The sequence below is a fragment of the Peromyscus leucopus genome, chromosome 7 (assembly GCF_004664715.2).
Source record: "Peromyscus leucopus breed LL Stock chromosome 7, UCI_PerLeu_2.1, whole genome shotgun sequence".
NCBI classification, from domain to species: domain Eukaryota; kingdom Metazoa; phylum Chordata; class Mammalia; order Rodentia; family Cricetidae; genus Peromyscus; species Peromyscus leucopus.
In genome coordinates this window covers 95,274,464-95,289,654 of record NC_051069.1, presented here as the reverse complement: position 1 = coordinate 95,289,654, position 15,191 = coordinate 95,274,464, and the positions used below count along the sequence as shown (strand labels likewise).

Here is a 15,191-nt window from a genome sequence, read left to right as displayed (position 1 = left end):
TCGTTTAATTCTGGTGACAGTCCAAGAGCAGTTTAATTTCATCTGTAACTGAAGAGGAAGATGAGATTGTTCAAAGGAAGAAGAAACGAAAAGCAAAAAAAAAAGTGAGTAGAATTACCACAGTTAAGAGAACTCCAAATCATCTGGATCCATGTCCTGGGGCGTGGGATTCCACCTCATATACACCCAAGTCTAAAACAACCAAGAGTCAAGTCAGTATTTGCTCATTCCTCTCTGTCTCCTCCTCCTCCTCTTCCTCCTCCTCCTCCTCAGTCCAGACACTTGGATCTGAGTCTGACTGTGACATGGTGACTGGAAAGTGGGAAAGCCATCAGAAACTAACTGCTTGGGGCTGGAAGTCGAGAACACGCCTACTCTGAATTAAGCAGAATGGCCTAAATACAGGAAGGCTGGTTGTAGAACATGCAGGAAATACTACAAACCACACCACAAAATAAAAATCCATGATTACTGCAGAGAGCCATCAGATGATGGGACACGAGTCAGCAAACAAAACCAGACAGAGGCATCAGGAGAGCAAACGCTCTCCAATCAGTGCGCCCCAAAGATGAGCTGTGACTTCAGCAGGGCTCCTCTCGTCCCCAGTGGACCCTTCCAGTGACTCTGGTTTTCTCCTGATTTAGGCAGCAGCGAGGTAGGCAAGAGAAGGATACTGTTAGCCAAGAGGGTACACGCCCCGTCATCCCAGCCCTTGGGAGATGGAGGCAGGAGGAACAGAAATTTAAAGTCATCCTCCACTGTATAAGAAGTTCAAGGCCAGCCTAGAATACATGGGATGAAAAAGGAAAGAACAGCTGGGCGGTGGTGGTGCATGCCTTTAATCCTAGCACTCAGGAGGCAGAGGCGGGAGGATCTCTGTGAGTTCGAGGCCAGCCTGGTCTACAGAGCGAGTTCCAGGACTCAAACTCTGTCTCGAAGAAAAAAAGAAAAAGAAATGAACTGTGCCACTGAGGGTGAGGTGATGTGTCCACAATGACAAAGAAGGTCCCTACCAGGTCTCCTGGCTCCTGATCAGAGTTCTGCTAGATCCCAGAACTCTCCAAGGAAGAGCCAATGTTAAGAGAGTCCAAAGCCCTTCCAAGGAGACCCTGAAAGTTGGTAGCAGGAAGGTCCTTGAGTAATCTCTCTTATCTCTGTCTAGAAAAAGTTTAAAAAAGCCAAAATCAAAGCAGCCATTAAGGTCCAGGCCTGGTGGCGTGGCACACTGGTGCGCAGGACCCTACTCCACGCAGCCCTCCGAGCCTGGATCATCCAATGCTGGTGGCGGTTGACACTCGGGAGGAATCTGGAGAAGAAGCGGAGGAAAGCGCTGATTGACTACTCGAACAGAGAGAGAGCGGTGGTCAAGCTCCAGTCTCTGATTCGGATGTGGCGCATCCACTGGCGGTACTGCCAGGTCCTCAATGCCATCTGCATCATCCAGGGCCACTGGAAATACCACAACTGCCAGTCTTGCTCCCTCCTGAGGGGTCACTGTGTGATCACCACCACTCACCTGCAGTTCCATATTGAGATCATTGACCACTGAGAGCTGATTAGAAGGAGCGCTATGTCTTCGGTCCCCAGTAAAGGTCTAAATGGTTGGTGTATGTTTATGTTTCCAACTAATGGAAGCCTTGAGTCTTGGGCCTCACTGACTCCTGTTGTCTCTCACAGAGAACGACAGTAAGGTTTTCCTGTGTTTGTGTATTGGAATGGTAATGGTCACATGCCACTCAATCATCAAAGCATCAGCTAGGTCCCAACCTGACCTGACCTCACAGGAGTCCAGTTCCCATCCTCAGGCCTATTCCTTTCTGCCAGTCACTGATCTAAAGACGACAACCCATGAAAATTCTTGATACCTCTGCATGCATAGACTGACTCTGGGGTCTGGAGTCAGGGCTGGCTGGGGTCTAGAGTGCCTCTGTTCCCTCTTTGGGAAGCACCTAAAGAAAATGTCAGTGTCTGAATGAGGGCATCACAATGTGGCCCCAAGTGAGGATAGGAAGTTGGCCTTAGTGCTGGGGCTGGGGCTGGGCATGTCAACAGGCAAGGAGATGACCCGGAGAACAAGAGGAAAAAGACACTCGCAGGGCTAGAGCAAGAGCTCAGTGGTTAAGCTGCTCTTCCAGACGACTCAGGTTCAATTCCCAGCACTCACATGGCAGCTAGTAACTGTAACTCCAGTTTCAGGAGACCCAACACCTTCACACAGACATACATGCAGGCAAAACATGAATGTGCGTGAAATAAAAATAAACTGTTTTAAAAAGACACTCCTGGCACCTCAATCCTTCTTCACAGTCTTCTCACCTCAACTCCTCTCCTGAAGGCTTGTGTAGCAAACAAGGTGCCCTCTAACATCCCTCCTTCCCAGCCCCTAAACGACCCTCCCAGGCTCTTTAATTCTGCTCCCATGGCCATACGAAGACAGCACTATTTTGTAGAACCTTCTGTGGCTGCGCTGTCTAGCACGAAAAAGCCCTGGAAATACACCTAGTGAAACTGAGGGAATGGGTTTTGAACTTCTTTAAGTTTAAATTTAGCTCTCCACACTGTGGCTAGTGCCTCCTGCCTTGGACAGTGAAGCTCTAGAAATGATTATCCCCTGTGATGGAAGGCTGCTCCAGCTGCTTCCTCCGGGCGCCATCTCTGGTTACTTCCTCCTTTCCTTCCGGTACAGCTTCCCAGTAACAGATGGAGTGTCTCTTCCGGTGTGTTAAGATCTTCCATCTCTAGACGCTGCCAGTCTTCCAGGCCATCACTCCTGCCGCGCCTAACTTTACCAGTCCAGACTCTGTGCTTCATTACAATCAGTGCTCTGCAGAGTCTGGCTTCTTCTCCCTTCCTTCTTCCCCTCCCTCTCTCAACAGGTGTGGGGTGAACCCACCCCCTTCCTTCTCCTTTGCCTGTAGTAGAGCGCCGTTTGAACAAGACTGTCTAGCCTCAAGACTATATCTCAACTGAATAGTTCCCCAGTTTTCTCTCATGTTTGCATTTCCATTTTATGGGTTGAATAACCCAAAGCCTCTCCTCTCCAAATACCCAATTTTGCTTCTTCTCCCTCCCACTTGATGGAAGCAAGGGGAACAGATTGGGTCCCCGATTTCCTATCCCCTTGTTCTCCATCACAGCTGTCCCTGGCCCCACACTCACTGCTTTCTCTCCAGTGAAATTAAAGTCTTTGTCCAGATCACAAGCCAACCCCTCAGATTATTCTTCTGCCTTCTCAAGCTACCTGATCCTATATATGGAGCCTAGCTGTCCAGATTATCAATATCTACTTCTCCTGTCTTTAAACATGCTTCCTTCATGCTGGGCATGGTGATACCCACCTTTAACCCCAAAGACAGAGGCTGGCAGATCTCTGAGAGTTCAAGGCCAGCCTCATTCTACAAAGCAAGTTGCAGACCAGCCAGACCTGCATAGTGAAACTCTCAAAAACTAGGTGAGGAGAGAGGTAACCAGAGAGATGGCTCAGCAGTTAAAAGCATGTGCTGCTCCTTCAGAAGTCCCAAGTGGGTCCCAGAACCCAGGTCAGGTTGCTCACCATCACCTGTAACTCCAGCTCCGGGAGATCCAACACGTCTGGCCTTGAAGAGTACCTGCACTCACATGCACATACGCATGCAAAGACGTGTACAAAGGATTTCACACGGATTTTAAAATACAATACAAATAAAATCCTCTTTGAAAAATGTTTCCTTTCATTTCTGTTCCGGCTCTTTGCTCCTCCTCCTGGTGAGACATGCTACAATTCTTTTCACCTCTGTTCTCTCCATTTTCCCTTTGATCCACACCCCACTGCCCCGGCCAGTGGGGTCTTCCACAGGGACCTAAAGAGAGGGCTGGCGAATGAGAGGGACAAGAGACACAAAGAATGAGAGCAAGACAGGACATCTGATCAAGCTCCCAAATTTTATTTTTCTCTCAAGGCATATATAGGTAGGCAAAGGGGGTTGAGAGCAGGAAGGGACTTAGTAATGGGGGTTGCAAGCAGGAAGGGACTTAATTATGGGCTGTTCAGCCAGCAGGAAATGTTGCTCTGAAGGTTATCTATCTACCCTTGTCTAACTGCCTAATTGCTTAACTGCAGCTCATTCACCTGATATCTGAGAAGAGGTTCTGGTATCTGTGGGAAGAGGTTCTGGTGCTATGGAGACTTAAGCAAGGCCTAGATCTAAGAAAAGAGGAGAGAAGCCCAAATATGGCAGCATGTGTGTCAAGGGTCGCTTAGGCTTATGGCTCCTGTCACCCTGCCCCATCTCTCTCTCTCTCTCTCTCTCTCTCTCTCTCTCTCTCTCTCTCTCTCTCTCTCTCTGTGTGTGTGTGTGTGTGTGTGTGTGTGTGTGTGTGTGTCTGTCTGTCTCTGTCTCTCTCTCTCTCTCTCTGTCTCTGTCTCTGTCTCTCTCTCTCTCACACACACACCACTTTAAAGAAGTTTTTTTAACTAAGATACTTGGTTAAGGATGCACACTGCTCTTGCAGAGAATGCTAGTTCAGTTCCTAGAACCCACATCAGCTGCCTCAGAACCACCTGTAACTCCAGCTCCAGGAGATCTGATGCCTCTGACATGCACACACACAAATCTGCACTCACACGGGCACATATCCAGGAACAGTGTCACACATCTACACATAATTAAAAATAAACTTTTTTTTAAAAAAGACACTTGACTTGAAGGGAAACTGTGGTCTGTTTTGCTAGAGTTGTTTACCTCCATTTAAAGACATGGTGGTGCATGCCTTTAAGCCTAGCACTCAGGCGGATCTCTGAATTCGAGGCCAGCCTGGTCTACAGAGCAAGTTCCAGGACAGCCAGAGCTACACAGAGAAACCCTGTCTCAAAAAAAGGAAAGAAAGAAAGAAGGGAGGGAGGGAGGGAGGAAGAAAGAGAGGGAGAGAGAGAGAGAGGGAGAGAGAGAGAGAGAGAAGAAAGAAAGAAAGAAAAGAAAGAAAAAGAAAGAAAGAAAGAAAGAAAGAAAGAAAGAAAGAAAGAAAAGAAAGAAAGAAAAAGAAAGAAAAATAGAAAGAAAATTGCTTATATGTAGTAGCCAGATACAAAAATGTTATGAAATTGTCCTAGTGATAAATGGGAAATAGTGAACTTCTCCAGTTGAACAAGAAATGCGGGAATCTTTATGTTGCTCGTGGTGGTGGAGAAAAGAACTTGCTGGGCTATAAGGAAGAGCTGAGCAGCACAGGGAAGAGGATGCCTCACAGGGCTGGTTTCCCTGTCAGCCTGTACCTGACCTCAGCAGGCAGATCTCTGTGAGTTCAAGGCCAGCCTGGTCAAGACAGGGCTACTTAGAAAAAGCATACTGTTTGGGAAGAGGGGGGACTGAGAAAATGGCTCGGCCAGCAAAGTACTTGCCTGAGTTTGATTCCAGCACCCATGTAAAAAGAGCCAGGCTTGGCAGGACACCTGTATCCTAGGCTTGGAAAGGCACAAACAGGAGGGTGCCTGGGCTTTGAAGGCCAGCCAGTCCAGCTAAATTGGTGCATTCTAGGTTTACTGAGAGACCCTGAGTCAAAACTAAGATGAGAAGGATCGGGAAAGATACCTACAGTCAACCTCCCCCCTCCACAAATACACGTACACATACGTATACACACACACACACACACACACACACACACGTACACAAGCACCCATACACATGTATACATGCATGCATATGAAGGCACACATTTAAAGAATAATTTAAAAAAATCAATTTTACACAATTTCATTAGAACAGAAATCAACTTTTGTGAGGCCACTGTTCATACCAAAGTGAAACCAGGGGATGGATGCAAAGGAGAGTTGTGATACAAGGAACTGTAGAACTCCCGGAGACTTACATGCCAAAACCCACAAGAAAATACCAGCATTTCCACCCCAGGACAGAGCCTGGCTCTCAGCACACAGTCAGAGAAGAGAGGCCGTGGTGAAAAACTGAAGCTGTTCTCACAGGTTTCGAGAATGGAGGCCGTGGCTAAAAGGAAGAGGAAGTGTTAAAATGGCAGTCTGGAGCACCAAGGCAGAGGGCTGGTTATGACACAACCATGTGTCCGCTGAGGAACACAAGCAAGGCACCATTGTTCTTTCACATGTCCTTGCTTCGAATACAGCTAGTTGTAACATTAAATGGGAGCTTCCGAGAAAGCCCCCCCATTCCCACCTGACCCCCATTTCAGGAAAGAGAAACCCATCTGGTGCACAGGAGTTATCCAACCAAACACAGCTAGTTCTTGGTAGATGTTTTGTTGGACGTGTGTGTGTGTGTGTGTGTGTGTGTGTGTGTGTGTGTGTGTCTGTTTTACCTACATGTATGTCTGTGTACCATGTGTATGCCTGGTACCCAGAGAGGCCAGAAGAGGGCATCAGATACCCTAGAACTGAAGTTATAAGTGATTGTGAGTCACCATGTGGGTGCTGGGAATCAAACCCAGGACCTCTGGAAGACCAGCCAGTGCTCTTAACCGCTAAGCCATCTCTCCTCCAGCCCTCTTAGGTAGGTTCGAGGAGCAAAACTAGCTTAGTATAATTAATAGCAATCGAGACACCTTCAAAGTTGGAGGTAACGATGCCAGCCAGTGTCTAAGGGCCAGCAGATAGTCAGGCCAACACCTAACAAAGTCAGAATCAGACATGGATAAAGAAGAGGCTTCAACCACCCCTAACGGAGGGACAGGACATGATCATCTCCTTGAGTGGGTCAGGAGGACATGCACAGAGCATCTGTGCCCATGATAGCAGAGACCAAACTACAATGTTACCTCAGCCTTTGTCCAGTGTCCGCCACAGCCCTCTACAAACCCCCAGACCAGGAAGGTCAATCAATAGCTTTTTGCCTCTGTGAGGACCCCTCTCACTCTTGACAACCTCTCACTTCCCCTCAACTTCTCACTTTTCTTTAACCCTAATAAAGCTTGCTTCTTCTTGTCATACTCCCACAAGTACCTGAGTCATTGGTCTTCACTGGCATGAGACCACAAACACAGAGCCACTGTCCCAGATTGATCCTTGAGGAGCACAAATGTCCAGTACCCTAGGTACTTAGTCACGTATAACTGGGCAATAAAATGTCTCATCACACTCAAAAACCACACATCAAAACCCAACAACATATAAAAGTGATTCTAGACCTCGAGCAAACCAAATTTAACTCTAGGAAGCAAAGATAAACATTAAAATCCATCAGTCCATATGTGACTATATTGATCAGTACAGAAAAGTAACATGGCAAATTTAGCATCTACTCATGATGAAAACTCTTGGGCATTTTAGAAGTCTGATGAAGAGGTTCTATGAGAACCCTACCACTAGCTTAACAGTAACCGAGCACACTCCGCCAACCCCACTTCCCTGCCAGACCTCAAGTGAGATAGCACATCTACTCTCAGAGGTGTTCACTGTGGTACTGGGAGTTCTAGCCCAGGCAATTGTCAATAAAGAGAAACGACAGGCAGACAGACAGACAAGGAGGAAGCCAAACCGCTCTTATTTGCAGATTATAGGTTTGAGAGTACAGATTCAAGAATCTAAATACAAACGAAAATCCACCCAAAGAAAAAGATTTAGAAAGTAGGGTAGTTCCTTTGGCAGAGTGCATGGCCAGCATGTGCAAAGCCCTGTGCCATGTAAAACCAGACATGGTAGTGCACATCGGTAATTCCAGCACTTGGGAAGTAGAAGCAGCAAGGTCAGAAGTTCAAGGTCATCCTTAATTTAAGGATAACTTAAGGATTTAACTTAATATAGTGAGTTCAAGGCTAGCCTGAGCTACATGAGAGCCAATCTAAAAAGAAAAAGGCAGAAAGAAAGGGAAGAAGCGAGGGGAAGAGGGAGCGGAGTGTAGCTAGAGTTTTCCTGCCTGGCCCACAGTCAGGACAAATCTCTGTCACCCGCCAGTCCCACAGCTGCTCAGACCCAACCAAGTAAACACAGAGACTTATATTGCTTACAAACTGTATGGCCGTGGCAGGCTTCTTGTTAACTGTTCTTATATCTTAAAGTAACGCATTTCTACAAATCTATACCTCGCCACATGGCTGGTGGCTTATCGGCGTCTTCACATGCTGCTGGTCATGGCGGTGGCTGCAGCCAGTCCTTCTGCCTTCCTGTCCTTTTATTTCTCCTCTCTGTTAGTCCCGCCTATCCTTCCTGCCTAGCCACAGCCGATCAGGTTTTATTTATTGATCAATCAGAACAACTTGACATACAGACCATCCCCCAGCACAGCCAAGTGCAGACCATCTCAAACACCTGCACTCGGGCCCATGGTCCTAATCATCCTCTATACGGACCTGCTGGGTAATGCCACAAAGAACCCAAGAAGGGCTCCCACAGGACATACAGATCATCCCACAGCAGCGGAGAGGAAGGGAGGAGGGAAGGAAGAAGGAAGGAAAAGAGAAAATTCATTTGGATAATCCTTTAATACAGTCAACGCAGATCTATATACTGAAAATTTAAAACTCTTGATATAAAACACCAAAGTTCAGCAGGCTCAGTGAAGGACAGTGTGTTCACGAGCTAAATGATAGGGAGGAAAGATGTCACGTGGTCACTCACTCACTGTCAAGGTTAGGTCACCAGGCTTGGTGACAGGCATTGTTATCCACTGAGCATCGCACCAGCCTGGAAGTCTTTTAGCTGTTTGTTTGTTTGTTTGTTTGTAACTTTTTGGTAGTTTTAAGTTCACAACAAATCAAAAGTATGGAGAGGTTTCCCCCTGCCCTGAAACACTCCTACCTCCCTTATAATCAACATCTTCCACCAGAGCAGCACATTTGTTACAGTAAGTCCACAAGCCGACAACAAAATCACCCAAAACACACACTTCCTGTTAGCATACACTCTTGGATTTGCCGTGTATTCACTGCTATGGAATCATGAATGATGGTATAACTTCCCTAAAAAAAAAAAATCCTATGTGCTCAGGTAGGTGTACACACGTGTAATCCCAGCACGCAGAAGGCAGAGGCTAGAGGATTGCAAGTTCAAATTCATCCCAGGCCACATACTTCTCAACCCCCACCCCCAAAAGCCTACGAATCTCTGACATTTACTTTATTTACTTCCTCCATAGTTTGTTTTTGTTTTGTTTTCTAGAACACTACATAGCTGAAGCACACACTGTGTATGTAGCCTTTCAGGATGCTTTCTTTCCTTGAGTCATATGCATGTAAGTTCTTCCATGTGTCATCATGGCTTACTCACTTTAACACCACAAAATATTCCACTTGAGGGACACATCACAGTTTATTCAACCCCTCCTATGCTGAAGGACACCTTGGTTGCTTGCAAATTTGGGCAGTTATGAATAAAACTTCTGAAATCATGCACGCTTGGGGTTTTATGGGGATGTAAGTTTTCCACTCCTTTGTGTAGACTCAAAGGAGCATATGGATACCAAGAGGACCTGAGTTCAAGGCCAGCTACACACTGAGACAGGTCTCAAAAAGCAAACAAACCTATAATGATGGGGGGGTATGTACCCCGTGATCCTAGCATTGGAGAGATGGAGACAGGAAGAGGATCAGAGGTTCAAGTTCATCCTCAACTACAGCGTGAGTTCAAGGGTAGCTTCGTGCATTTGCATGAGCTTGCACATATGCATGCAAACACCACACACACATATATACACACACACATGCGTACACCTCATACACATATACACACATATGCATGCATACACCACACATACACACACACAGGTGGAGTTTCTCTGTGTCTTTACAGCAGCTCCAAATAACCATTTAAAAACTTATTATTAAATATAAATTCTCGGCTGATAGCTTAGGCTTGTTACTAGCTAACTCTTACATTTTAAATTAACCCATATTTCTTATCTATGGTCTGCCACGTGGTGGTACTTTCTTTCAACACTGCATTTTTGTATTCTCTCTGCATCTGCTCATAACTCCTAAGACTCCACCCTTCTTTCCAGCATTCTCTCTGTCCCAAAACCCTACCTAGCTATCGGCCAATCAGCTTTTTATTAACAATGAGAGCAATGCATTTTCACAGTCTTCAGAAGGGTTATTCCACAGCACACAGACACAGACACACACAGACACAGACACAGACACAGACACACACACACACACACACACACCACACAAACATACACCACATACAGATTCTCATACACACATATATAAGCATATACCAGACACACATGCATACATGACACACTACACCACACAAACACACATACACATGCACACACCACACACACAAATTTTTTAAAAAGAAGGGAAAGTGCTATTTGTCCATCTGTGTCCATAGTCACATTGTTCAAATAGCCAAAAGGCAGAGTGGTACACATCAATCAGCAGGTGGACGCAGGCAGTACGTACATTCTCTGGGCTGTGATTCAGCCTTTCAAAGGGACGCCTGACACATGCTACAACCTGAACTTGGAATAAGTGGAATAAGCCAGTCGCTACAACATAGGTTTTCTGCGAGTTCTCTGGGTTCTCCAGAATGGGGACGGGGAAGGGGTGCCACTCATCAAAAGTTGAATGCATAAAGACAAATAAGTTGTCCAGGGCTAGAGGGAGAAACAAAAAATTGCTGTTTAATGGGTAAATTTTTAGCTTTGCAAGATGAAAACATGATGGAGATTGATGGCGACGGTCGCACAATGTAAGTACCTTTCAACCTAGTTTAAAAGAGTGAGTTTGTGTCAAATTTTTACCATGATTTTTAAAATAACTTTTGCAATTTTGTAGCAAACACAAAACTCCAAAATACAGACCTCTATGTTATGTTGTCAAGGGAGACCATTTATATGTTCTCCCTGGAACTGACACCTGGAAACCCTAAAATCCTAATGCTCCTGCCCATGGCAGACATTACTAATCTATCCCAAATCCGTCTCCTCCAGCACTGAGGCTCCTTTTCAATAGTGTCCCTCAGAGTTGATTTGCCAGACACCTGGTATTTGCCATATTGACTCCAATAGTGACCTGGAAATCCTGATAAAGAGAGCTGAGGACACGGGTGTAGCAGACCTGATCACTCTTTTATTGGTAGGTTTATACATTGCTGCACCTTGCAAGCCTGTGAGCCCAGGGAAATTTCAAGTTGAATATTCAGTTGGTTTTCTTTGATTTCATAGTTGCCCTGGATAAAACCGCGAGTGTGACAACTATGCCAACGCCAATAAACCTGGATGATACGGACAGCATTTAGCAAACGACAGTATCGTTGGCGGATGCGCCACATCCGGTACCAGGACTGAAGTTTGACCGTTGCCCATGTTTTTTTAGCGTACACCTCCAGAATCCCTCGCCGCCTCAGTTCCCACAACTTCACCAACATCCTTCTCCACCAGGACTGAATGATCCACGCTTTGAGGGCCGCATGCAGCAGCGAGCGTCGCAGCAGGGTGCCACGCCACCAGGCTTGAAGGAGCACCGCTGCAGATGTTTTTGTCAAGGCGCGAGTTTTTTCTGTCTTGGCGGGAGTCTTTTCTGTCATGGCGGGAGTCTTTTCTGTCATGGCAGGAGTCTTTTCTGTCACGGCAGGAGTTTCTTCTGGGCCTTGCAAGAGAGAAAAGACCACTTAGGACACTTAGGAAGTTCAGGGTGTGCCACACAGGAATCCTGATCCTCCGTTAAGGAGGTGCAGGACCCAGCCGGGCCACAGCTGTACCCAGGTGACCAGCTACGTAAGCCTTCCTCTGGTATATGCAGGTTAATTGGCGGGAATTCGTCAACATGACCTCTGAGTGTCTGGGCATGCCTGTCCATAAGACGGGGGCATTTGCCCTAGCTACCTCACCCAGTTTTCCAGGGGTTGTCTCATTGGTCAGTCTAGAGCAAGACACCGTGATTTAGAAGTAAAATGATTTTAAGATTCACTGGGGAGGGGGGTGGGACCTGGAGAGATGGCTCAGTGGTTAAGAGTACTGACTGCTCTTCCAGAGGATCCAGGTTCAATTCCCAGCACCCACAGGGCAACCCACAACTGTTAACTCCAAGATCTGACACCCTCACATAGACATACATACAGGTAATGCACCAATGCAAATAAAGTAAAAATAAATAAATTTGGCAGTTGAGATTACTGGCTGCTCTTCCAGAGGTCCTGAGTTCAAATGCCAGCAACCACATGGTGGTTCACAGCCATCTATAATGGGATATGACTCCCCCCTCTTCTGGCATGCAGGCGTGCATACAGAGAGCATACCATATACATAAATATTTAAAAAAAATTCACTTAGGCAGGACCACCTCCTTGGGATCCAGAACCTTCTGTCCAACAATCTACCAGAGAACTGTTACCCACCCATGTTATCAACAGTTGAAACTTCAGTTAGCATTTACATTATTGCAAACATACATGCCTGCACATACTCAGCATGTAGCATGTTTAGAACATGCTTCTTCATTTTCTTTAATGATAATTCATTTTTTTAAACATTTATTTATTGCTGGGTGGTGGTGCACATCTTTAATCCCAGCACTCGGGAGGCAGAGATAGGCGGATCTCTGTGAGTTCAAGGCCAGCCTGGGCTACAGAGCAAGATCTAGGACAGGCACCAAAACTACACAGAGAAACCCTGTCTCGGAAAAACAAAATAAAACAAAAGATTTATTTATTTTATGTGTATGAATACTCTATCTGCATGTATACCTGCATGTCAAAAGAAGGCAACAGATCCCATTATAGATGGTTGTGAGCCACCATGTGGGCCCTGGGTATCAAACTCAGGACCTCTGGAAGAGCAGCCAGTGCTCTTAACCACTGAGCCATCTTTCCAGCCAGATGATTTTTTTTTTTTTTTTGAGACTTTCATCCTATAGCCCAAGCTGATCTGGAACTCACTATGTAGCCCAGGCTGGCCTCAAATTCATAGCAATTTGTCTGCTCAGCCTCCCAGGTACTTGATTACTTATGCCTTGTTCTGATTATTATTTAATCAGCTCTCTTTCCTTATTTGGGAAGAAAATAGGGAAGAAGATAAAAATGTTTTTCCTGGTTCCAAGTCAACAAGACCCCACTTCTGGCCTTTCTTGTTTGTTTGTTTGAGATGGGGTCTTACTATGTGGCTCTGGCTGTCCAGTAACAGGCTGGCCTTGAATTCAGAGATATCCTTTTGCCTCTGCCTCCCTGAGTGCTGGGATTAAAGCTGTGGGCCACTACACCCAGCTATTTCTGGCCTTTCTTACACTACTAACCATGGAGGGGGAATCCCCTACTATGGTAACTAGGAGACCTTACCCTACCTTACCAAATGTATCCAACCTTCAGACATTGTGAATGACATTACCACCTACAAAGTTCACATGAAAAATACCACATAACTGAGTTACAAAACAAAATCAATCACACACATAAACCTCATAACATTTTAAGGAAGCTTCAAGTTTTATATTGGGCCACGGTCATAGCTCTCCTCATCTGCATGCTGCCCGTGGGCTGTGGGGTGGACACACCTGGACAGATCAATCTCTTATAAAGCATTCAGTGCCCTGACTTAGGCATGCATGGTTGAACCCCCCTCAGATCTATATTCTACGAAATTACCCATGGTTAGGGGCTAGATGTTCCCATCACCCTCTGGTCTGCGCTTCTCTAGCTCTGATCCAGCAGAGAGAATAGTAAGGACAGAGTGATGATGTCACAAGGGCCCCTATGACCCAAGCACCAGAATGGCTTCTGACAACTGGTATTCTCAGCCCCTGTGTGATGAGTCATCGGCTGGGAAGGGGGCTCCATTACACACATATACAAATCAACACAACCCATTTCTTTATACTGCTCAAATCTACTTGCCTCCCACGGTAAGTTTTCACTCCTCCAAAAGCTTCTTTTGGGGGGCTGGAAAGATGACTCAGTGGTTAAGAACACTGGCTGCTCCCCCAGAGGACCTGGGTTCAATTCTCAGCACCCACATGGCAGCTCACCTCTGTCTGTGACTCCAGTTCCTGGGGGATCCAACATACTCACACAAACATACATGTAGGCTAAACACCAATGTACATAAAATAAAAATAAATTATTTTTTTTAAAGCTTCTTTGGGGCTGGAGAGATGGCCCAGTAGTTAAGAGTCCTGGTCGCTTTCCAGGGGAGCTGGGTTCGATCCCCACTGCCTACATGGTGGCTCACAAGCACGTGTAACTCCAGTTTCAGAGAATCCAACACCCTCTTCTGGCTTCCATGAGCACTACCCACCCACATGTGGTGCGCAGACATACAGGCAGGCAAATACTCATACACATAAAATAAGAATAAAAAAAACTTGTAAGATTTACTTATTTTAGTGGGTACCGAGATGGGTGCCCTGTTTCTTTAGCCATCACAATACATCAATGTGAAAGTTAGTGTCGTCAACTTGACAGAATCTAGAATCACCTGGGAGATGGGCCTCTGGGTGTCATCTTAAGTTAGGGCAGAACCGTTCCCTAGGCAGGAGATCCCTGCCTGGGTTTATGAGTAAAGAGAGCTGAGCAGCAGCTGGCTTACTTCACTGCTTCTTGCTCTTAGATGCCCTGTGACAGCTGCGTCAGGCTCCTGCTGCTCTGATGTTCTGGCCATGATGGACTGTGCCTTGAACTCAGAGATACAATAACCTCTTCCCTCCTTAGGCAGCTTTTGACTGAGTATTTTATCACAGCTGGAGAGATGGTTCAGTGGTTAAGCACTGGCTGCTCCTCCAGAGGTCCTGGGTTCAATTCCCAGCACCCACATGGTGACCCACAACTGTCTGTAACTCCAGTTCGTGGGAGTCCAGCGCCCTCTTCTGGCCTCCAGGGTGACCCATGTGTGTAGTGCACAGACACACATGCAGGCAAAACACCCATACATACAAAGTCATAAAGAAATGTAAAGAAACTAAGATAAATCAATATTAGCAGGGCTAAGCAAACCACCATCTTTCCGGCTCACAGAAAAGCAGTTCTCATAAAGGTTGGAAATGTTCAGTACATATCTTATCACAGTGGAATGCTTCAAAAACTAAAATGTGAAAAATGAGACTGCAAAGAAAATGAATTTCCAACTTGCTGGTTTGCTAACCAAACACAGAAAGCTCTTACCGGAAGTGAGTTTAATTAAATCAGCTTGATTGCAGCAGCTGAAGAAACGCATCCAGAAAAAAACAACCGCAGCATTAGCTTTTCAATGAAAAGAGCTGCTGAGGAACTGAAGACATTGACGGGGGACATCAACAGTCAATTTTAAAAC

General features: G+C 46.0%; 2 protein-coding genes across 2 annotated transcripts in view; one reads left to right on the top strand and one right to left on the bottom strand.

Annotated features, from left to right (window-relative positions):
- The window catches only part of LOC114710970 (IQ domain-containing protein F2), a 31,576-nt gene extending 29,966 nt beyond the window's left edge, over nucleotides 1-1,610 (top strand). The window contains exons 5-6 of the mRNA XM_037207900.1: nucleotides 21-104; nucleotides 1,163-1,610. Of these exons, the coding sequence (XP_037063795.1) occupies nucleotides 21-104; nucleotides 1,163-1,549 (471 nt within the window). The 3' untranslated portion in view covers nucleotides 1,550-1,610. The remainder of the gene's footprint in view (nucleotides 1-20; nucleotides 105-1,162) is intronic.
- A 9,392-nt stretch (nucleotides 1,611-11,002) lies between these two features.
- Nucleotides 11,003-13,617, bottom strand: LOC114710950 (IQ domain-containing protein F5-like). Its single transcript, XM_028895269.2, has 2 exons — nucleotides 13,532-13,617; nucleotides 11,003-11,541 (listed from the first exon to the last, which is right to left on the bottom strand). The coding sequence occupies exons 1-2, from the start codon at nucleotides 13,533-13,535 to the stop codon at nucleotides 11,015-11,017; spliced, it is 531 nt and encodes a 176-aa protein (XP_028751102.1). The 5' UTR covers nucleotides 13,536-13,617; the 3' UTR covers nucleotides 11,003-11,014.
- Nucleotides 13,618-15,191: the final 1,574 nt, after the last annotated feature.